The 23,214-nt window shown below is 41.0% G+C and overlaps 1 protein-coding gene and 1 long non-coding RNA gene across 2 annotated transcripts in view; one reads left to right on the top strand and one right to left on the bottom strand.

The window, feature by feature from the left end:
- Nucleotides 1-1,300: 1,300 nt before the first annotated feature.
- Nucleotides 1,301-23,214, bottom strand: part of gpc4 (glypican 4) — a 32,656-nt gene continuing 10,742 nt past the window's right edge. Inside the window, exons 2-9 of the mRNA XM_026917574.3 lie at nt 12,906-13,064; nt 6,802-7,199; nt 6,404-6,569; nt 5,652-5,782; nt 5,026-5,166; nt 4,744-4,868; nt 4,455-4,627; nt 1,301-4,130 (exon numbers count right to left, since the gene is read on the bottom strand). Of these exons, the coding sequence (XP_026773375.1) occupies nt 3,919-4,130; nt 4,455-4,627; nt 4,744-4,868; nt 5,026-5,166; nt 5,652-5,782; nt 6,404-6,569; nt 6,802-7,199; nt 12,906-13,064 (1,505 nt within the window). The 3' untranslated portion in view covers nt 1,301-3,918. The remainder of the gene's footprint in view (nt 4,131-4,454; nt 4,628-4,743; nt 4,869-5,025; nt 5,167-5,651; nt 5,783-6,403; nt 6,570-6,801; nt 7,200-12,905; nt 13,065-23,214) is intronic.
- LOC113528827 (uncharacterized) lies at nt 11,890-16,836 on the top strand. Its single transcript, XR_003402998.3, has 3 exons — nt 11,890-12,064; nt 13,756-13,849; nt 16,692-16,836. It is a non-coding gene; the product is annotated as an uncharacterized LOC113528827 (long non-coding RNA).

Raw genomic sequence — 23,214 nt, 5'->3', positions numbered from 1 at the left:
CAAATGATAGGTTTATGTTAATGCGGATGCCCCTTCACAGGCACTTGTATAGCAGATTCTCAACATAATCTAAGGCTAATAATAAGCAGATTCAAAAATGTGTTATTAAACAGAAAACATATAATCATTGATAGGGAAAAGTTTTCTCATAGGAAACATTTATTTAAAATTTATGGAAGGAGTCTCCAGTCCACAGGTTCACTGAAACTGGATGGTTGTAGTTTTGTAAAAACCTCGACTAGACAACATGCATCTGTCCAGTTTTGGTGAGCCTGTGCCCACTGTAGCCTCAGATTCCTGTTCTTGGCTAACAGAAGTGGAGCCAGATGTAGTCTTCTGCTGTTGTAGCCCATCCACCTCAACATATGAGCTGCTGCACATTTTGAGATGCCTTATTGCTTAGCATGGTTGTAAAGAGTGGTTAATATCTTGAGTTACCTGTAGCATTTCTGTCAGCTTGAACCAGTCTGGAGATTCTCCTCTGATCTCATCAAGGAGTTTCACCCCACAGAACAGGATGTTTTTTTTTCTTTTTTTTTTCTCAAAACCACTGTGTAAAATCTAGAGACCATTGTGTATGAAAATCCCAGGAGCAGTTATTGAATTACTCAAATCAGCCTGCCTGGAACCAACAGCCAAGTTGCGGTTAAATTCCTACTGTGATGTATGATGTGAACATTAGCTTGAAGTTCTTGACTGGTGTCTGCATGATTTTATGCACTGCGCTACTGCTACGTGATTGGATAATTGCTAAAATGGCTTTAACTAAGAACTGGCATGAACCAAATCCACCACAAGCACAAGATTAGATTAAAGTCATGAAGGATATGTTTATTATGGAAAAAAGAACCTTTCACCTAAAACTTCAAAATGATAGATTTAACACATACTGGTCAAAATGGATTGAATGTGTTACTCCAACTCATCCTAATGTTTTTATTTTATATATACACATACTTTATTGCTGCTAACACCTCCCACAATTACTGTAAGTTTTCCAGAAAAAAATTCCACATCAGGATAAGGACCTGTTATGCATTCTTGACCCAGATAATCCCGAGAATGGACACTAATGAATTTTGCTGATGTTGAGAGTCAAAATTATGGAAAAGAAGCATTTTTATTTCAGTGGATGATGTGAAAGGCATTTGCTATATGTCCTTACCAATAAACATTTAAATAATAAAAGTCATTCATTTCTGAAATGGTGCTGCGGTAGTGTGAAGGGTACAAATGATGAAACAAAGTAATTTTTTGGCCTAAGTACAGTGATGGAGAAATGACACAAATGAGCACATCATTTTTAAATATCTGCAGTCTTTATTTTTGCAAGACTTTGATGTGTTTAATACATCTTTTCTCTTACGTTTTTAGCATGTCCCCCCCCTCCCCATGTTAAGTCTATCCTCTGAAAGAGCAAGACTTGTACTGTTATAACCTCTCTCAGAGACTGACTGCTCTAAACCGACTGCTCCATATTTACATTATTTCCTCTCTGTAGTCAAGTCTCTCGTAACTCCTTTTCAAAGATGGCGCTGTTCCAACTACACAAACTTCATTCTGTAGCTCAGTATTCCTGCTAAAGACCGTTGGATCAGAAAAAAGCAGTCATCCCAGACAAACTGTTCATCTCACCTCAACACTGAAGGACTTAAATGGCCATTCCTTCTTTGTGTGCAACAGATGGAAGGTTTGTTGTGGAGATAAGTTACATTGCTCTCTATTTATGCTCTCATGCACAACAACCTTAAAGGATACATTACTGATGTGTGTATCAGAAACTCGATTTTCCTCCATCTAAATATGAGTGAACAACAGACCATCCAAAAAAAATGCTCAACCACAGTTTAGGGCTTCCGAGTCACCAGGACTGGACTCGAATCAACAGACTGAAGAGATTCCTGCTAGCACTCCAAGTGTTGGGCATTGTGAATGGCAATTTAAAAAGTGCATAGGACACTAAGACACTCATGAGCTCATGGTTAACACTTTCCTTCACTCTGTAGACCTTTTACAACATCTTACTTACTTAACTATTGGAGGGGAAAAAAGGAATGACAATGATAAACTGGTTTATAAACAATAAGCTTTACATTACATGAAATTTGAAGCCAATACAAATTTAGGTAATTTATGAAACTGTTAAAATGCAACCATCTACAGATATAAATATATTTTTCCAATACTGCACTTTATGGACGCTATGACATGTTTGTAAAAGAACTTAGAGACATGCAGTTAAATAACTTACTGTACAAGAGCAAGGAGGGAGCAGTTCACTGAGAGACAGATGGGTTAATTTTAGAAAGTGTAACGTAAGGACCTCTGCTGTTTTCTAACATAACACTGTACTTGTCAGTCATCAAAAAGAAAACCTACAATGTACAAATGGCCTGCAGAGCAAAAGAACAGTCCACAAGCTGCAAAATAGTAAGCTATAAGCCACCGTTATGAGAGGCACCTTTTTCTCCCAATGTAGGGACACATTAAAATAACGTACCAAGGTTACAGGTTAGGGGAAACTAAGCTTCTATTGTAATGCAGAGACGAATATCAGATGGAAAGAATGGATTTAAATAGGGTACTCTCATAGGTCTTCAATAGACCAGTGGGACAAACAAATGAGAAGAAGTAAAACATTTACACACATACAGAAACCACTCCACCTCACTCAAGTCAGCATCATCAGTCATTCTGGACAAGGCACATTTGCTGTAGTACCCAATATATAGATTTACACCTTAGAATACAATTCTAACAAAATTAAAAACCATCAAATAAAACCCTGTGTTAATTTCATTATTATTCTTCCATGACTCAAACTCCGTCCTAACTAATTCACATGTACACTTTGTCCAGGTGGATGTGATTTCATCCCATGTGAAGCACCTGCGCACAGAACAGCCACCGTGTAGTCAGGCTGTTTCAATCGCAGTGTGCATGCTATAGCTGAATAAAGTTGAATGGTCATGTCTGTGCACACTCCTCACTTACAACAGGTCATTATCAGGTCACCTTTTGTACAGTGGCCATAATGGGCCTTTTATGAACCAGTCGGCATTCAGATGAGCAGAAAACATTCCAAAGTTTTCAGCTCCATTTCCCCAAATCACTTCGTACACTTTTCTGATAAGACATGACATCCCTGACAGAAATTTGTTTAAAAAAAGGGGCCTTTCAAATCTGCACATACTAGCCATTTTTACTCTGTACCATCTTTTGTGGCTTGGCCCTCATCTTGTAAGATTATAAACAGAAACACTTGGTGCAGGGATTTTGTTCTTAAGGCTTGCCAACATCTATGCCACACAAGCTGGCAATCCGAAGCATACACACATAACAGGTGTTTAACTCTGGTGATTGTGTACCTGCTACATTTTGCTTCACTCAGTCTAAATATGGTATAGGAATTTATTAATAAGCTATTTTAGGAAAGGCTCTCTCAAACAAAAAGTCATTCACACTAACAATCACACTCTTGCATGTGCGCATGTGCGCGCACACATGCACACAAACGCACGCACACATGCACGCAAACACCTAAATGTAGAGCAAATCACAGCCTGTAAAGCTCCTTTTGGAAGAAAAAAAGAATACATATCCATGTGGTACTGTAAACACTGATAATGACTTTGGGAAGCAAAGTCCAGGTGAGAATGGTAGGAAAGGGAGGTGTTTCTGTTTCAGAATCCCATGTACATGAGAGTCCTTTTGTATTAAAAAGAAAAAAAAAAATATTAGGGTGAAGTTATTTGAGTATTAATAACTTGAGAGTCTTTCCTAGATGGCAGACAGACCATAGTCTTAAAGGCGGTCTTTTATCTTTGTTTGTTTGTTTTTTTTTTTTTTTTTTTTTAAAAAAGGCTTCTGACAGTTTCTTCTCCATACTAATGCTCGTCCTTCTCCTCTGAAGCGCTCTTATCTGGTGTGGGAGGTCAGGAGGGTCAGAGCAATGCCTGCCAGGATCAGCACCAGGCTGTACGGTGCCAGCCGCACACCACTGGAGGACTCCTCTACTCTCGGAACTATGCTGGGTTTGCTAGGCGTTGGTGTGGAGAAATACATATCCTTGTCGTTATCACAGGAGGATGAATCACAGCCACTGCCACTACCCTCTCCACTGCCATCCTCTTTAACAAAAAGAAAAGAGAACAACTGAGTTAAAATGATTTTGTTCAATAATGTTAGTGATTTACTAAAAGGCATGCTACAAGGTTTCAGCAGTGTCCACATTGTAGTGTTTTTCCCTGCTCTAAAAGACCCATTTGAAACAAATCAATAGCTTGTTACTTCACCAGTTAGATAAAATTGATGTGTTGGAAGCAGGGAAAACACTAAAATGGGCACAGAGGTACATGAGGACTAAGCCTGGGAAGCACTGCCCAAGGAATGATGTAATACACACAGCAATGATGTCATGATGTTAAAGTACTGTATGTGTGGTCAATTCTTACCGTTGTCGTTCGTGATGTCATGTCCACTGTGAGCTGCTTTCAGCCATGTGGTCATTTCCTTCAGCACAGCAATCTGTCTGCGAATCACCACATCTGGCTTGGTGATGTCTACTTCCACATGAGGATTGGACACCTGATTGGCTAAGCCATTGCCCAAGACCACAGACTCATACCTGAGACAGTGAAAAAAGAAAAAAGAAAAAATAAAAAAAATAAAAACAATAAGCAGGTTTAAAGAAACGTCTTGCTGTAAGTAGAATGATAGCACTCAGGAATTGCTCCAGCTCACCTGCTCTTGGCTGTGCCATTCCAGCACTCGTCACCCTGAGTGACCCTGTCTCCAACACAGACCGTCTCCGGTAAAGTAGACCAAAACTTTTTAGCATGCTTCAGCTTCTTCTTCACATCTGCCACCTGGGTGAAGAGTTAAGTGAAAAATGCTGTTAGGTTTCTTGACTTTCACTTCTATCTTAGACGTAAAACGCCTTACAATTAAACTGGCAACAGTGGCAATTTAAATAGAGACTCGAGTTCCCTATGTGGAGCCAAGCAGTAAAAAAAGTGTTTTTACCAGTCTGTCCATGTTGGTGCCAGCTGCAGTGGTGGGTCTGGCATCTGGGTTGTATGGCCGGAAACGACCAGGGAATCCAGAGTCTTTCGTAGAACGCCGGGTGCGTAATTCTTTCCTCGGCTGCCCACAACCCTGGAATACCTGAAGGACCCAAACAGGATGAAAATTTTACAATTACAAGGCATTTATTCAGTTCACCTGTTCTTCTATGTGCCTAATATGAATAATAGGAATAGTGATAATTTTGCTTATTTTTTTTATTTTGTCCAATTCAGCACCAATCTAAGGGGAAATATAGAGTAGCAAAAGTCTCTTATTCATTGGTCAGAAACAATGCTGATGTAAAATACAAATAAAAGAAATCATGGAAATTAACAAAGCACAGAAAACAGAGCATGTGCAAAATAAATTAACAAATATTTTATTTATTTACAAATTATAAATATTTTTATTTTTACCTTTCCTAAGAGTTACAAAGTCATCGAGCGTCATTACTTACTCAAACATTTGCACGGATTGCTTCAAAAGTTAAATATAATGCTGTTGTAAACTTTATTTTTCACTCTGAGATGAATGAAGTTTATTATTACTGGTTGAATAATAAAGTAACCTGAGCAGTCACTAACCTTCTGCGAGATTTGCATGCTGTTCTCCTGCATGTTCATGATGGCCTCTGAGATCTTCACATCAATGGGGTCTATTACTGACTCAAAGTTAAATGGCCCCTCCAGTCTCTCAACCAGACTCAGCATAGCATCTAAAAGGCAAACACATGAGTGTACTACGTAAGAAAGTACAAAATTTTAACTAAGACATGAAGGACCCAAAGCACTGCATATTGTAATATTTTCTCAGAACCATCTGGTTCAACTTTGCTTGAACTTTGCTTCACTGGCCATTATTTAGGTTTGGTGGGAAAGGGTAAACAACAGAGTTGTGGCCCTTGAATACTAGAACTAAGAAATGCGTATACACATAGTTTCTAATTGTTGCTGTAACTGATGTTTACCACTGGGGGGAACCACAGAGCTGGATAATGGTGCAATACAGGCTGCCATACTTAAAGCTTGTTAAACAGCAAGTGGGCTTAACAAGGCGCCACAAAGCTGATGTACTGGGTGAACAAAGCCAGCCCTAGCCAGAAACTGTGTGTGTGTGTGTGTGTGCGCGTGTGTCAGAGTGAATCTATAGCAGTCTATAGTATAGTATTAGAGGCACAACACACTACATTTAACAGGAACACACTTGTTATGTTAATAACAAATATCAAACTAATCCTCTACAACTAAGCCATTATCCTCAGCTCTTGTAATTCACAGTGTCACAGTGTTTACGCTGGCAGTAAATAAATGGATTTGCCCGCACACCCGTTCCTTACCCAGGAAGTTATTCCACTCTGTGTCAAGGTCGGCTTGGTTGGCCAGGCAGCCACGCATCACATTGAGGCAGTAGTTTTTACAGGGCTTGAGAGCCACTTGACCTGTGCAGTATGGGCAGTACAGCATCTTCATAGCAGCACGCACACAGCTTGGAGAGGCACTCACCTGTGAAGGAGTGACCAAAAAAAGTGAGCAAGTGGAGGACTTTTAATCAGATTCAGCTTAAAAAAAAAAAAAAAAAAAAAAAAAAAAAAGTGCAAAGGTCTGCAGCAGAGGTTGATGAGTAACCAGACCACTCGATTACGGGAGAGAGCTTTTAATCAATAATAAACCAAAAGGTCAAAGAACCTTATTAAGGTCACATTCTCTTTCAGGATTTCCTTTGAGATGTACTCACCGTGGAGACTTTGCTGACCACATCAGGTATGAGCGCCAGGCCAAGGGTGAAGGTGCGGGCAGCGATGAAGGCTCTGCTCAGCTGCAGTCTTAGTTTGCGCGGCACATCACCGAACGGCATTAGCTCCTCCGTATGCCGACTCACGCATTCCATGTATGCATCACTGAACTCGTGCTGTGCATTGACCAGGCGGAACATCCGCTCAAGAAGTTCGGCCCAGAACACTGACAGCATGTTATCGAGTTGCACAGCAGCGCTGCCTGATGCATAGTAGAGCTGCAAGTCACGAAAAAAGTGCTTGAAGAGCTCCGCGTTCTTCATATACATCACCCCGTAGGTGAGTACGAACATGTCATGCAATGACTTCTCGGCATTGCTGAGCAACTCTTTGAAGAACTCTACAAGAGAGAATGGAAAAGGAAGAGAGGCTGGATTAGACAGCAGCTTGACATTAAATTTTGTTCATTATTTACTGGGACAGAATATTTAGCTATATCTCTCTGTTGAACAGAAAGGAATTTACAACCAGTAACACATACACAAACATTAAACATGGTTTTAAACATTACACAAACTTTTTAACAACCTAGACATGTAAACTGATTTACATTTCCAAAAAACTGCTCTATTGAGCCAAATTGATATTACTTTGTCAGATACTTTGTAGAATTACAATCAAGAGAGCCAGATTTCATAATCCACCATGTTTTGTTCTTTCTTGTCTGGAAAAGCCACTAGAGTTGCCAGTAAGACCAGATAAGTATGGGTGATTCTCAAACACATTACTGCATTTTCCATTCAACCCAACATTGTTCTATAAACACTTTCTTGCAGCTTCTAGGAAAATAACTTTTTATCATGGGAGAAAAGTGCTGACAGGGGGGAAAAAAGGGGAGTGAAAGGAAGAATGAAGAGCGGCCTACTGTTCAAACGGTAACATCTCACCCATCAAGCCAGTTGAGACTGACCACCATCAATGGCATTTTTCTGTTGTCACATTCCATTCGCTTTTTTCTTTGTCTCGGCGCTGCTCCTGCTCCGTCCTTCAGAGAGGAGCTTTCAATAGGATTACTGAATAATGCAGACCCCCTTCGCCAAAAAGGGACCTGTACCCTGCCTCGAGCCTCTCTCATTCCCTCTGCTCTGCTTTCAGTTCATCAGTTCCTTCAGAAAGCCCTCTTCAGTGGAGACAAGGAACAATGACCTACTTCATCCTGTGGAATGTCAACCCCCCCTCCCCACCACAAATAATCCAGCCCCTCTCTCCCATGAAACTCTCTCCCCATGGCCCAGGCTTTCTTAATCTGAACAAAATGAGAATTCCACTGAAATGCTTCACCTTTTCTCCCTCACGCATACACAGAAATAAGCGCTAACACACACAGCCTGTTTTCTTTGTATTAACTTTTCCCTTACTAATTATTTAGAGCAATTTGGTGCATTTATGTGTGTGTCTTAGTAAAAGAGTTGCTTACATGCCTCCATTAATTCAGTCTAAGCACCAGGACTATACCAAGATGGGATTAGGCCAATACTGGACTATATCAGAACTATACAAGCACACCACACACTGCTTTCAAGCACACTGACATGCACATATGCTCAGGTCAGCCAGGCACCATCATTTCCACTTCACACTGGCATCCACTCAGCAAAATGGCAGGTGGTGCGTGTGTGTACAGGGAGGGAGTTGAGGCCGCTCCTTTAAAAGTCGCTGTGTAACCAAGGATACCGGAAACACTGCAGTCTTTACGTTCATCAGTATTTCGGCAGGCGGCCATCAGCCCCTTACTGACATGGGAAGAGGAAAAGGGCATGCAGCTCAAGCTCTCGAGTGAGATTATAACAAATTCCCGCCCCAGCTAGACAGGGAAGAATGCCAGATCTGACAAAAGGTGAAAGTCACAAAGCAGAGCCATGACTGGGACAGAGGAGTGAGGGGTAGGGAGATAGCTGGAGAAGGAGAAGAGAGAGCTGGATCAAGTCATAGAAAGTTGGTGAAAGTATATGATGGAAAAAGTATAAATAAAGCCTACATGCATGAAATGGAGGGCTCTAGAGTAAGTCACTATTCAGCAGAGGGAACTAACGCAAGAAACCAATATATAACAATGAAACATTTTTTGCAGAGTTTTGTTTTTTCTTTTTGAACCAGCAAGGAAAGCTATTTTCCAAGTCACTCCAGCGTAACTAGTTTTAAACCTTGTGCACGAGGTCTGTTAAGTTTCTGTATACTTTCAGCTTGATTAAAAAAGTTTGAAAGATTTACGAATCTTGTTTCATCATTAAATACAAGTTCATGGAGCAGTGTAGTCTGCCAAAAAACGAACAAGTTTTGAGACCCTTCTGGTATTTCCATTAAAGTGAGCTATCCATTAGCGAGTAGTTATACGCTAGGCTACCCATTTGGAGAATATAAGTACATTAACTTTAGCAAGGGAACTTAATCTTTAAGCACAATTTTGCCTTACTTTTAAAAGGCGGCTCTTAAAATGGAAGCCTGTTTTTCTCTACCATTTTCCAGTGGTCTGTACACTTGTACTATTGCTAAGGAAAACTCAGGTAACATTTAAACGTGACTGTACTGTCCAGAACACAAAATGTTTTTTAAAAAAAAAAAAAAAAAAAGGACAGGCTTCTGGAAATCAAATCTCTATGCTCTCTTCTATCCATCCTTCAATTTATTCCATGTTCCTTGACCTTTCCTGTCCCAACCAGTAATTGCTTCCCATTTGTACCAATTAGTCGGTGAGTTCCTTTCTTTTCTTGTGGGATTGCAGGCACCCTGCTGCGCAGCTGTGGTGCAGGACATGAGAGTTTGGGTAGGGGGTTTAATCCTGCAGACAATACTGACCTGGCCACAGCTATCCAGGCCAGACACAGCAAAGGAGAACTATTTTGGGCTGTGATTGAAACCTCGAGACTACTCTGACCACGTCCCACACACAAACACACATGCTCATGTTCATTTTATCTTAATGACCATTTATCTTCAGCACTCACTGTAAATATTCTACTTTGTAGTTCTGTTTGCCTGATTGTGGGTGTGTCATTATCATCTACATCTCAAGTCCACTGTATACAATCTGTGCTGGTTCCTGTGGGCCTGCTAACTTGTTTGATGTCTTAATGTCAACAGTTTACTCCACGGACCTCTGATGGGAGAAACTCACCTACTTCAACTGCTTCATCAACTAAACCTGAGCAGCTCATTTATGTTTTTAAGAGTTTCAAAATCAAGTTAAAACAGATTCACATGGTCTTATCTACATTGTGTGTAGTCGTCATTGTTGCACCAAGAGAGTCTGACATATTACAGTTGTAGGGTTGTTTAGCTGGTTAAACAAAGTGCCTGTGCCGTTTTGACTGACTAGCACTTCTAAGCTTATTCCCACGGTAATAGTTCAAAAGAGCTGAGAACCTGGAGCTGGCACAGAAATGAAAGGCAGAGAAAAGGAACAAAGGGCAGAGAATGGGAGCAAGGAGGAGGCAAAAAGGTGGGGGGGTGGGGGAACAGGGTTGCCACTGCATTCCGAAACGTCACATTCCTAATCACATCTGGCTGCAATAGAGGCATTCTTGCTCACCATCACTCCCTTAAGCTTTTCTTGTAACAGTGTAACACAGATACACACCCTGCTAGAAAAACTATTTATCATAAACATCCAGTTTCCTAAATGCAAAATGCTATGTCTTTTTGTGTTGGTGTGTTTGTGTCTCTCTCCATAAAACTCCCTGACAAATTACTCTCCCCACACTATGAAGGTCACATGATACTCGCCCTGCACTTTCTCTTCCACAGAAACATATATTAATAAAGTGTCATGTGCCACCAGTGTACAAGTCAAATTCCACATTCATCCACACCATAACATTTCCTCAGTCTTGCCAGTGTGTGGGGGATTGATTCCATTTTAAAGCGCCCTGCATTTCTGCCAAATACACACCGACTCGACTGCCACTAACTAAGCTCTTGTTTCAAGTATGGATGTGCTGTTTTATTATTCAGACATCCACAAGAGTTAATGAACAGATATTTGGTTAACCACTAGGAGAGGAGGAAAAGCGTATTTAATATGGCATAATCAAGTATCATTTACAAGTCTAAAAAAAAAAAAAAAAAAAAAAAAACACACAGCAAAAGCTTTACTGAAAGTCAGCTCAATACATCAGAGTGCACGCTCTGGCATAGCTTAAAATTCTAACCTCATGTATGTTATAACTGCTACGCAGTTTAAAATGCTACAGCCACTTGGACATTTGGGGCAGGATTTTGGAAAATCTCACTGGCTTAATGAACTTTGTATGACCACAGTGGCAATTTTATAATAATCTTAAGGTTCATACAGATTTCTATGTTATATTTACTAAACCAATAAAGGAAAACAGAAATGAACGCTGCATGCAAGAGCAATGGCAGCATGAAATAAAAAGCATCACAGAGCGGTTGAGATGTGCTGTGTGCGCGTGTGTGCGGGCGCATCTGGTGTAAAACGGGTTTAATCAAAAACCAAGGTACCCGAGTTGCTTGCATTGTCACTTAAGCCTTGTAATGGAGTTGTACTGGATGTTATTGGAAATATATACTCTCTTTTTTGCCCCATGAGCTTCATGAGGTGCCCCTGCATGAGAGTGAAAACTGCCCATAACAGCCGATTGTCCCTCGTACCTAGCAGGCATCTGACATCAGTGTTAAGCTACGCATCAATCACATTAGCTCAGGTGAATCAGCTAGTAAGTGTAACAGCTCCAGTAATTTCCTATCCGAATCTGCTTAACTGGCATTAACAGTTAAGGGCATTATACTGAAACTCCTGAAGTGGCAGCTAATGGCAGCCTTCTTCATCCCAAACCACTTCATCTCACACTGTTTTGTAATTTACCGAGTTCACACCTGTAAGACTTTATGACATGAATGTGATGATAGGCACCCAGTCTCTCTTTGTGTCCATGCATGTGGGGGTTTTTCCCTCCTGGGTGAGTCAGCAGGGCTTGTCACGTGTTCCCATGCACCCCACCACCCTCAGCACAGCAGAAACCTGATCTCCCTCCCCCTGCTTGATATTTACAGCCACATGCGCAGGAGAAAGGAAGCCTGGCTCTGGACGTGTGTGTGGTCTGTCTGACAAGCTTTTCTGTATATGTGTAAGAGAATGTGTGTTCTGTGGGACAGGTGGAAAGACGGATGGGAACAGACAGTCTAGGTCTCCGGACAGCAGTGTTCGAATTACCATTCCCTGCTCAAATCTCAAATCAGATCCCGGTGGGTGCATTATTGACATCCTTCATGAAAATGAGCTAGCGTGAATAGATAAAAATATTATATATATATAAAAATACTGTAAAACACTGTAGTAAAAGATTTGTACCCCTACATTTATTTGATTAAGCCTACTCTGGGGAAAATAACAGCACTAAAGCTCTTCCTGTAATGTCTAAAATGGTGTAAGACACTTCTAGACTGATACCGGATGATTCTATTCATTCTTTCGATTAATTTTCTCTTCACAGATCACTTATTTATACCTTAGGACCTACTGACAGTAGAGTCTATTGACTGGATTCTCTTTCTCTTGTTCACAGTCTTTCTTCATTCTGTTAAATATAACCTATAAGATCTAAGCGATTTCTCTGGCATGTATGATTTACTTATATGATGTTTCTCTCTTATTATCTGTGTTATTTAAACTATCTGGGTCCTTAGCCTAGAATAAATAAAAAGTGTGCAGGCTTGTCTAGACTTTTTTTTAATTTGTATATGGCATGAATTTAAATACAAGCTTAATAAGAGGCGTAATGTAACACACCATTCGCCTTCACAACACCCTCTAGTGGGACCAGCCGGGAGTTTTGGTCAAATTGAAACGTTGCTGGGCAGAGCAGAAGCAAGCAGAGGTGGCCGACAAAACAACAGGAATGAACGTGACTCAGAATAAAAATAAAATCTTTGAAAAGCATGTAATGGAGTTGCACAGATGTGTTCTGGTGGATTATAGCTGGACGTAGGCGCTTGCATTGATACACACAACCTGGTCAACATGACCAACATGAAAAGTATAATTTGTGTAGATGTGTGTGTGAGACAAAGAGAGCATGAGCCTCACGATCAAAATGTTGGTGTCTCTGCGTGAAGGTGCTCTGCAGGTTGGCGCTCAGTTGGGAGACTGGGGCCTTCAGATCCGAGCGGCTCTGCTGACTCAGCTTCTCCTCCATCTCCAGAGTGCAGCACGAGAAGCCTTGAGGGCACACCTTCAGATGGGCTTCTGTAACAAACAAAGCAAGAGAGAGCTCTTACACAAGTGCTTTTTAAACCACTACTTGTTAAATCCTGAGAGAAGAAAAGGAAGCTTAAATGCAAAAATCCATGAAACTAGAGCTGGGACAGTAAGAAAAATTTGTGGTATGCTACGCATAGATCCCAGTAACCTGGGTTTCACTACATCATGGTACAAGCACTCCACCCTTAACTGAAATGTTTGAGATGTAGGTGATAATGTTGAATGTTTCAAAATAATCTAAGCTTCAGGTTTCCCAGCATGAAGGCCACTATAGATTGCCGTTTTAACTCATCACAAAGGTCATTTGCAAACACTAGCAGCTAGGAATCTAGCCAGGAGTAGTTAGGCAGGTATAATGTTTAGCAGCAAGATATGGAGGACCAGATACATTTTTAGATAATGTTAAGCCGAGTGCACAACACATGACTTTCAAGATCTCAGATACACAGAACCACTCACACTACACCACTTTAATCACTTGCAATCAGTTGTTTGGTGCAGGTAGGGGTGTGTGCACTACATCACAGACAAGGCTCTACACTTCGCAGACAAAACACTACACGATTTTACAGCTGGAGAGATCCCCGCCTAAGCACGCCTGATTCTCAAATCATGTTTTCTCAGGAAAATAAACAGAAGAGCTGTCTAACATGTGACTTCACCCCTTTTTGTACAGAAAAACGGAAGAGAAAGAAGAGAAAATGTGCAGGAAATATTGGTGGGGGAGATGCAGACCACAAGGACTGTCTGTTCTGTAAACAAAACTGGAGGTATAGTGCAAAAAAAAAAAATGCAACAATGCCAGGACTCATGTTATGTTTGTTCTGGGATCATGAAGTGTGCACTGGGCTTTAATAAGCTAGCAAAGGGAATATTAATTATTCTTTCTTCTAACTAACATTAAGTAGCTTGTAACCAGAAGGACTGTTGGTTTTGGTAGCACAGCAGTCAGTTATGAGTCATTTCGGATTCACTCCGCCCAATGCAAATTTGATGTCCAAATCAGACACTGAGGTTGCACATTAGGTACCACATATCTGTCTGTGTGTGTGTCTGTCTGTGTGTGTGTCTGTGTGTCTGTGTGTGTCTGTGTGTGTCTGTGTGTGTCTGTGTGTGTCTGTGTGTGTCTGTGTGTGTCTGTGTGTGTGTCAAGCTAATTCATGTGCACAGTAGATATGTGTGCTGCAGCAGGCAGTGGGATTCAGAATGAGTGGTGCTCACTACAGTTACGGCATGAAATGAGTCATACAACTCTGAAGCACATTTAGTCTAAATATACATGTCAAATAATAACTTTTGTTTAGTCAAAGTCAGCACCGAGTAGGGTTTTTTTTTCTTTATCTGGCTGTTGAACAAGAACAAAAAAAAAAAAAACCCTGGTGTCCACTAGCCTACTGAGTCTACTGAGCCCAAACAGCAATGAATAAAAAAACTAATAGCCTGGACACGTAATCTGCTTGTCCCAGGCATCCTGGCTACTGATTTGTCAACCCCTGAAAGAGGCATTATGAAACAAGACCGGTTTAGCCGGACCCTAGTCCACTGATGTGTCATTCGAGAAGTCATTCACATCATCGTACCAACCACAGCGAAACAGTGCAAGTTGAGAAAGCGTTGGGTCTACATTCTTTTTTCGTGCGCACTCATATTTCAAGCAGAGTTTTGCCTGGAAGTTAGTTAATATTGTGAATACTGTGGCAGAGCTGTCTAACATGTGACTTGCTATGTCTCATTAACATGAACATCAAATGAGATATGGCTGGTTCATTTAAAAAATGTTAATTTTTAAATAACTGGGTAGTATTTTGCTACATGTGCCTTTCAAATAACCACCCAGTGAACTTGACCTTTCACATATAGATTTATGTGATGTGAAAGCGGCACACTCATTTGGCAAGTACACTGATAGCCCTGTCTTCGGATTTGTTGCCAAGCCATGGTGACTGGTGCTGTTCAGCGGAGAAGTGTTTTCAAAGATGGCATAAACATTCAAGGCTTGGAGTCCAATATTTCTGCTGATCCACAGCCTCCGTGAGGCAAAGTGGGCTTGAAGAGTGTGCAAAACAAGCTGACTTGTTACGATAGTACAGGGGGGAGTGGGAGTCAATGCGTAGTCACAGCTGCAATAATGTTTTGTTTTTCTAACTTTTTAGCGCAGTTGCTGGAATTTAGAGACAACACAAGGGGCCTTTCAGTGGACAGGCTGTTTGGTTTTCCCTGCCAGCCTGCTAGAACTGTAGCTACTCCAGTCTGCACTCTACAGACAGACACGTCCACTCATTCACAGCAACGGCTGCTGCTGAGAGCCAAACAGGCCGTTTTACAATATTTACAACTCTGCTCAAGTGACCCAGGTCTTAAAGCACACAGGAAAACAGGCATAAATGGATGTGCCTGAGGGACATAAGAAATAAAAAGGCCACAGTTTTAATTTGATTTCAATTTAGGATTAGAAATGATGTTTTCTGAGCAAACATGTTCATGTTTTTAGCTTTTACGAAATTACAGAACTCTGGGATCACTGTATCTAGTCAGTCAAACTTCTGCGATGCGGCACTAATACAGTATTATTAAAAAAATTAAATAAATTTAAAAAAATAATAAAAATAATAATAATAATAAAAAAGTGATGATCAAGTGCTAACATGTGCATCATGGTGCTCACAGCCACGGCTCCATAGCTCACAGTGACTATAGCCCTGTCCCAAATGGAGTTTTAAGCCCAGTGGCTTAGTGAGGACACAGTCTTTAAAAGGAGCAATACCTGGTTTTAGTGTTGTCAAACGCTCAGTGGTTTATTACTCATTCAAATAATGTTTCATGTTGCTCCCTGCTTCAAGTAAAAGACTGCTGTTGAATCAGTACTGATGTAGGCCATGCCAGAAACACAACTTAACCATGCACATATACATGCCATACTCCTTTCCACACACTTGTGCTTGATCTGTTTTGAGATGAATCTGACTCACGAGATTTGATCCAGCTATTAGTAAACTTCTTATTATACATATATGAAAAGGAAATTCTAAGTCTAGAAGTGTTCTAGCTGATTAAATATTATACAGGAAGAAAAAAAACACTTCAGTACACAAACTCATGACACCACATTACAGTGAACACAAACGAGTTGCACGCTATCCTGTCCAGGCTCCAAAACATGTTACCCCCCATGCCCTCCTCTCATACACACACACACACACACACACACACACACACACACACACACACACCATTAAATCCCTCCCACCATCATATTTCTCCCTAACACTTAGCCCTTTGTATGGGGCAAAGTGTGAGGGGTGGGCAGAAAACCTGGGTGAAACAAGTAAAACACACAGAGGTGAAATAAAAAAAAAATGTGGAACAGAATCTTGGGTCTAGTAAACTGCTGTACCTTCAAGCTGTCCATAGAAACTAAAAACACACCTCTGGGATTTTGCCTACTTTTAAATGGGTATAACAATGTACTTAGGGCAAAATTCAAACTTATGATATCTTTATAAAGATTGTAGTATAATACATGGTACAAACTTTTAATCCTTCTAAAATGTTTCTAAAATCATGCTTTGGATCAATTAATGAATCAGTCTACTCTCTTACTCCTCTTTACAGTGCCACACACAATTCTGTAGCCCATGACTACTTGAAGAGGGATCAGTGGTCAAAGGGCTCTGGCTCACCTGCCTAATACTCCACTATCAGATGTGCTGACTAAATCTGGAATAAAAGACATGTTGTAATCAATTGGAGAAACACAGGCTGAGTGAATTTTCTCTGTCCACAACCCTTCCTCCAACACTTTTTTCAATCAATTAAAATTATGCAGAACCTGAAAAACACTGAAGTATTGCATATCGTCTATCAAGACCATCTGCAATGTACCACTCCATATAGGTGATACCCTCTTAGGCTCTGTGTGTGTGTGTGTGTGTGCGTGTGTGCGTGTGCGTGCTCAAGAGCAGTGAACAGGCAAAAGCACTGCTGTTAACTGTTAGACTGGGAAAGATGAGGCCACGGTTTAAAAAAAAAAAAAAAAAAAAAAGGCAAGCAGCGAGAATGGAGAACTTGGTACAGGTACTGAAAAACAGAAGCACTCTAGTTAGTACTATACTGAAACTGCTGATCACAAGCGCCTGTCTTCACTGATCAACTACCTACATTCCAGTCATTTTCATTCCTACTCAACCTATCACATTAGATCTTCCACTACTAATCACACTTTTTAACCAAAACTTTGCCAAAGACAATCAGTAATAAACCTTGCATGTTCCACAGAAACCTGGCAAATTACCAAATGATTTTCTACACTGTTCTGCCTGTTGTAATAGCCTTAAAACGAGTTTCATTATGTGACATACTTTGAGCCTGTGCTCTTTAAAGTTGTTATTCATAAAAAGGTAACTAACATGAACGTAATGTTCCTCTAGTTTCACCACTTCTACTTAGTGGTAAGTGACCTCACAATAAATCTAAATGAGCTGCGTCAGTTCTCCATTAACGAAGAAGTCACTTCCTGTTTACATCCTGCGTTTTTCAGCAACAGTCCATTTTGGTAGAAAGAGGAATGTGGGTGAAACCTAAATTAGCTCTCATGCCCTTACAACCCTGACCCCACCTTTTTTTGTGCCCCCAGCCTTTCTCCAGAACCCAGACAGACTTCAATGCCCGTCGCTCCACAAAACCAGCTTCCAAGCTTAACCATTAGGGTCAAAGGTTAACAGCCACTCCTCTGAGAGAGGCCGTGCACTCTGACCCTGCCAGGCACTGGCCAGCAGACCCACCACCCGCATGCACACACCAACACACACATTCTTCCACCAGCCCTGGGCCTTCTGAAGTCATAAATTCTCAAGGGGATTATTTCAGGCCGCCAGCCCTATAAATTCGCGATGGCCGCCACATCAATGTGCTGTGACCAGAAAGAGAGACTAATGGGCTCCCCTTGGTGTCTAACTAATTCTTGGTGTCTAACTGTCCATTCTTGTCTGCAGTGGGCCGGGGAGGCTGCAGGTTTATATTCCAGCCAAGCAAGAGCCACAACTGATAGTCAACTGAAGGCCAAGACCAACTGAAACAGGTGGAATCAGGCATGGCTCCTGCTTGGTTGGAACTGGTTCTATATGGATAAGCTAAACTTATGAAGCAGATCCCATATACCAACATATGGGCTACTGGAGTTGCGCTTAATTTTGTTCAAGTGTAAATCCAGTTTTTCAAAATCAACAAGAAAGGCAACTTCAATACTCAAAAAATTATTATTAACCCAACCCATACTCTATGAGAGCACTCCTAAGACATGCACCTACAAAACAGACTCAAGAGCAAATCTACAACCCCCACAGTCATATCTTACTGCTCATTTTCACTTAACATAAGCTGCAATTACTACTGAGGGAGGGAAACTCCCATTTGTCAGGGTACATCTTTCTCACCCAGTGCAACAATGATAAACATACCCTCCTGCAAGCAGAGAAACTACACATATGTTCCTATTACAGTAGGTAGAGAATGAAGAATTAAGATTAAAGGGATAAGCAGAAGAGTGAAGCAGAGCAGGAATAATAAGGGTAGATAAAGGCTGTATATTTGATTTGTAAATCATGGATATTATGCTGCTCTAGCTGTAGCTTCCCAAATCTGGCTTTCGTGTCAGGACAAGACACCACTGTTTGCCTTCAGCGCTCTTCTCTCTCTCTCTCTGTTCCAGCTGCTGGAGCAATATTTTTATCTGTCGTGCATCTCTTCCCTCCATGCTGTGTGGCCTGAGGCCATTTTGAGTGTGTCACTTGCATACACCCAAAGCACAGCAGTATGCGTCTCACAGGCTGCTCAGGAAAACAACCTCCTCTCAAACTTGCCTCAGGTAGCCACATGCAAAGATCATCCGTAAACTCTGGTAATCATTATATACTATATGGCCAAAAGTTTGTGGACACCTGACCATCATACCCATATGTGCGTTCTGAACATCCCATTCCAGATTTAGTTCCCCTTTTGCTCTTATAACAACAGCCACTCTTCTGGGGAGGCTTTCCACTATATTTTGGTCAGGCACCAATCCCGGGTGAGGAGGCCTGGTGTACAATCGGCATTCAAAATTATCCCAAAAGTGTTCAGTGGGGTTGAGGTCAGGGCTCTGTGTGAGCCACTTCAGTTCTTCTACTTCAACCTTGGCAAACCTTGTCATCATGTCTTTACTTTGTGCACAGGGGCAATTTCATGCTGGAACAGGTTAGGGCCTCTTAATTCCAATGAAGGGAAATTGTAATGCTACAGCATATGAAGACATTCTAGACAATTGTGTGCTTCCAACTTTTTGTCAACAGTTTGGGAACAACGCACATATGGGTGTGATGGTCACGTGTCCACAAATGTTTGGCCATATGGTGTACAAATCCTTTTTCGTATGACAACATGAGATAAAATTAAGCTTGTTAAAGTACACATTATTTGGTGTACAACAGATATTAATTATTGCTATATTTATTATGCTCCTGATCTGCAGTTAAAGTCCTTCTTAGTGTTTTAAACAAGTTAGTGCCCTCCCTCTAAAAGCTTGATGAGGCGGAAATACCACAAACATCTTTTTTTTCCCCAGCAAACCAGTGGTTTTGTTAAAGCTCTATACCACTTATACACCATGTTCAATGTGAAGTTTCCACCTCAATGGAAGTGCATTGAAAAGGGATGATTGTAACCTGAAACCAGTATTAGAGCCCAAGAGCTCATATGGAGCTGATCAGCATGGGCATTGTTATTTCTCCCCTATTTCCATCCAGTATTTCTAAAATACTAGCAATACATGTTTAGAACACTTTTGCCCAAACAATAATGACTCTCATGGCTTGCAATAAAAGTTCAACCAGACTAACAAAGGCCTGGTTTATACGAACTGTCACAAAATAGCAGATTACATCAAGCAAGGCATTTTCATTCATTTCCACCACAGAAATAAGTTTGTTCTACTTCAACAGATAAGTTGATTAGAAATGGGCATCTTCAGGACAAGCTAATGCACACAAGAATTCGAATAAGTACAAACTGTTCTGGGTAAAAAGAATTTAGAATCCTCAAAAGCAACTGCAATAGGACTGGCCACATTCCTAAAGGCTGACACCATGAAAAAAATGAGCTGAGAACACTTATTCTATAAGAGCAGCATTATTACCAAAGGTATTCTCTTTCCCAAATCCTCCCTCTATTCCCAGCACAACATTACATACACCCCATTTGTCACTTCTCCACTAAGCACAGGTCCATATAGCATATTGCAGATACCCAGAATCCTCTTCACTGGTGTACATTTTCTCCATCTGCCTGTCCTTAGAGAGTCACCAGATCCAATCCCAATGCATGGGTGAGCATTTGTATGGGTGCGCAGTTGTACCCCATGGGGCAGGTGTTGTGTTAGTGAGGAAGCAAATTAACAAGACGGATATCCAAAGCCAAACAATACAGCTGACATTCGCACTGGTCAGGAACTTTCAGAAAGGCACGGACAATTCCCACTGCACTAACAAAATGGACAGGAAGGAAGGTCAGAAAGTGCTTTTTTTTTAATAATATCATATGATCATGATTCAGATCCAAACTTTTCTCATTACATCCTTTATTATTCAATATAAAACGTTTTGATGACAAAGATTACAAGAGGAAGAGGATCTGAAATGTACTGTAGACTTGAAGCCCACAGAGTGTAGAACAGACAGTGGTGTACACATCTGCTTGTACTAGCATTAAAGTAAGTAAAATATGGCCTAGAAGAAATGTTTATGTTGAGAGTCCATTCAAGTCTTGACTAATATAAAGGAACATTAACATTCACCTAGAAATGGTTTAGGAATCGGGCATTACACTTGCAGCCACTATAATTTGCAACAAAATGTTTTACAGTAGGGCAGCCAGCCACAAGTCCTTGGAAAGCATGTGTGTAAAATGTTTCCTTAAATAAATCATGAATTAAAAATCTCTTGCCAAACACAGCTGTCAAAACACTAAGCAACCAGATTTTTTTCAGATGGCACTTGGTTGACAAAAAAGAAATGCATATGCAGAGGCAGATTTCATCAGAGACCACGTCTGTCTGTCTCTTTTTCAAAAAGTCAGCCTTAGAGCAGCACACGTTTAGTCACAGACTTAAGAGTCTAGACAGCTGTGTGATCATTAACCAGGGTGATATTGTAGCATGGTAAAGGCTATAGTTCCTCTCATCTTCTCTTTAACATTTAGCACAATTCCAGAACTTACCAATCAGAGCACATGGCTATGATACAACACAAAGCAGACTTGTGATGAAATGGATGGTATTGTGGGAAATTCTCATTAATAGCGCCTTACATGAAAGGTGTTAAACTGAATTGTTTGCGTGTACAGCAATGCACAAAACGGTCTTCTGCTTCTAGTGCGCCTCTGATACCTCTGAAACCAGCCAGAGCGTCTGACCAATTAAAACTCCCCACTGGTGAACATTCCAAAAGGTTGTCATCCATGAACATTCACCCAGAAGCCCCAGGAAGATTCTACAGCATGGATCTGGCCTCTCATTCTCTGTCTGGCTCCATCTCCCTCCCCAGTGTGCCGTCTCCGGCTTTGTCTCTGTACACAAAAGCTCCCTGCCTACACCACTTCCCAGGTCAGCTCATTGTGAAATGTTTAACTTGTTCCAGAATTGTCATAGAAACTCTATGAATTTGCTTTCAAACAGCTGACAAACGAGCATTTAGCTGGAGAGAGCAGGGACTTTCTGTTATGCATTAGGGATTTGGGATACGCAGGAACATTGGAATGTAAGGCCTCATTCCAACAAGGGAAGAACAATCAGGTCACAAGTTAACCGGCAGAGTTGTGTGTGATTGATGACCTTCAACCAGAGATACAGCACAGTGAGGCAGTCTAACCGAGCAGAGCCATGCAGCCTAGTGAAGCTGCTGAGGACAAGTGAACAGAGCAACATTCAGGTGGAAGCAATTCCACTCTCAAACCATACAACCAACAAGAGTGAGTTAATGAGTGAGTGAGAGAGAAAGCTAAGAGGCTAGAAGGCTAAGAGGCTAATTACAATGCTCTGGCAGGTAAGTGGAGACATTGCCAGCTTGAAATGCATCAAGACGACGAAGACAGTTAAAAGGGAAGGGAGACATGAACTCAAGGAAAAACATGGGCATAAAAAGAGGGCTGAATGAGCTGATGACACCAGTTGTGATCAATGGTGTTGAGAATGAATTCGCTATCCCCACCGAGAGCAAAAGCACACAGCTGTTTGCATACACGCAAACAAATGTGTGTGCGCGCATGTGGGCATGCGCATGCACACAAAAGTACACTCTTAGAGGATCTGAAGTGGGTCAGTTTGGTGGAACTCTTGGGGCAGACAAAGGGAAAATCTACAGGCAGTACCTTAACTAAATATTGGATTAATATTTGATGTTACAGGGATCAACAAACATGATCACGCTGGTCAGTAAAACTTGCCAAAATAGACTCGATTCAACTTTAGTCCAAATACATTGGGACCATCTTTGCTTTGTTGATAAACAAGCAGCACTTTGCTCTGAACCGGTACAAAGTTTGCGTTTGCCTTTTTGCAAAATTAACTGTAAAACGTGTATTAAAATTGTACAAGTGAAACACACATTTAATTGTACTCTTAAAAAATTTCATTCACTTTTACAACAATACTACTTCCCTTTAAATCACCTGGTCTATAACAGAAAAGAGAGGGGACAAAAAAGATTGCTAAAGATTTGTAGGAAAAAGCAGTGATTCTCCAGACATCACGTCACACAACACTTTGTTACAACAGAGGAAGAGCCTGCGCCAAAGCCTGGCTCATCCCTTGTCCCAAAAGACCTTGTCTCCATACCCTGCTCTTTGGTGCTTGAATGAAAAGAGACAAGCTAGGACTTTCAGCTTGAAAACAACTTTTCCTCCCTCTCTGAAAAGTGATTTAGTGTTGCAGGAACACCATAAAAGCAACTCATGGTATCAAAAGGGAGAAAAATGCATATCTGGAGAAATCCTAGTTCTTTTCGCAAAGTATATAATGTACTAATAGTCTCTCCACATATATCCTAAAGCCATTTTATTTCTTACACATTTTTGTGCAGGTCACTATTTCAAAACAAAATGAACCCAT

The sequence above is a fragment of the Pangasianodon hypophthalmus genome, chromosome 7 (genome assembly GCF_027358585.1).
Source record: "Pangasianodon hypophthalmus isolate fPanHyp1 chromosome 7, fPanHyp1.pri, whole genome shotgun sequence".
Classification (NCBI taxonomy): domain Eukaryota; kingdom Metazoa; phylum Chordata; class Actinopteri; order Siluriformes; family Pangasiidae; genus Pangasianodon; species Pangasianodon hypophthalmus.
Note: the sequence above shows the minus strand (reverse complement) of the source record. Positions and strands in the feature narration are given on the sequence as shown.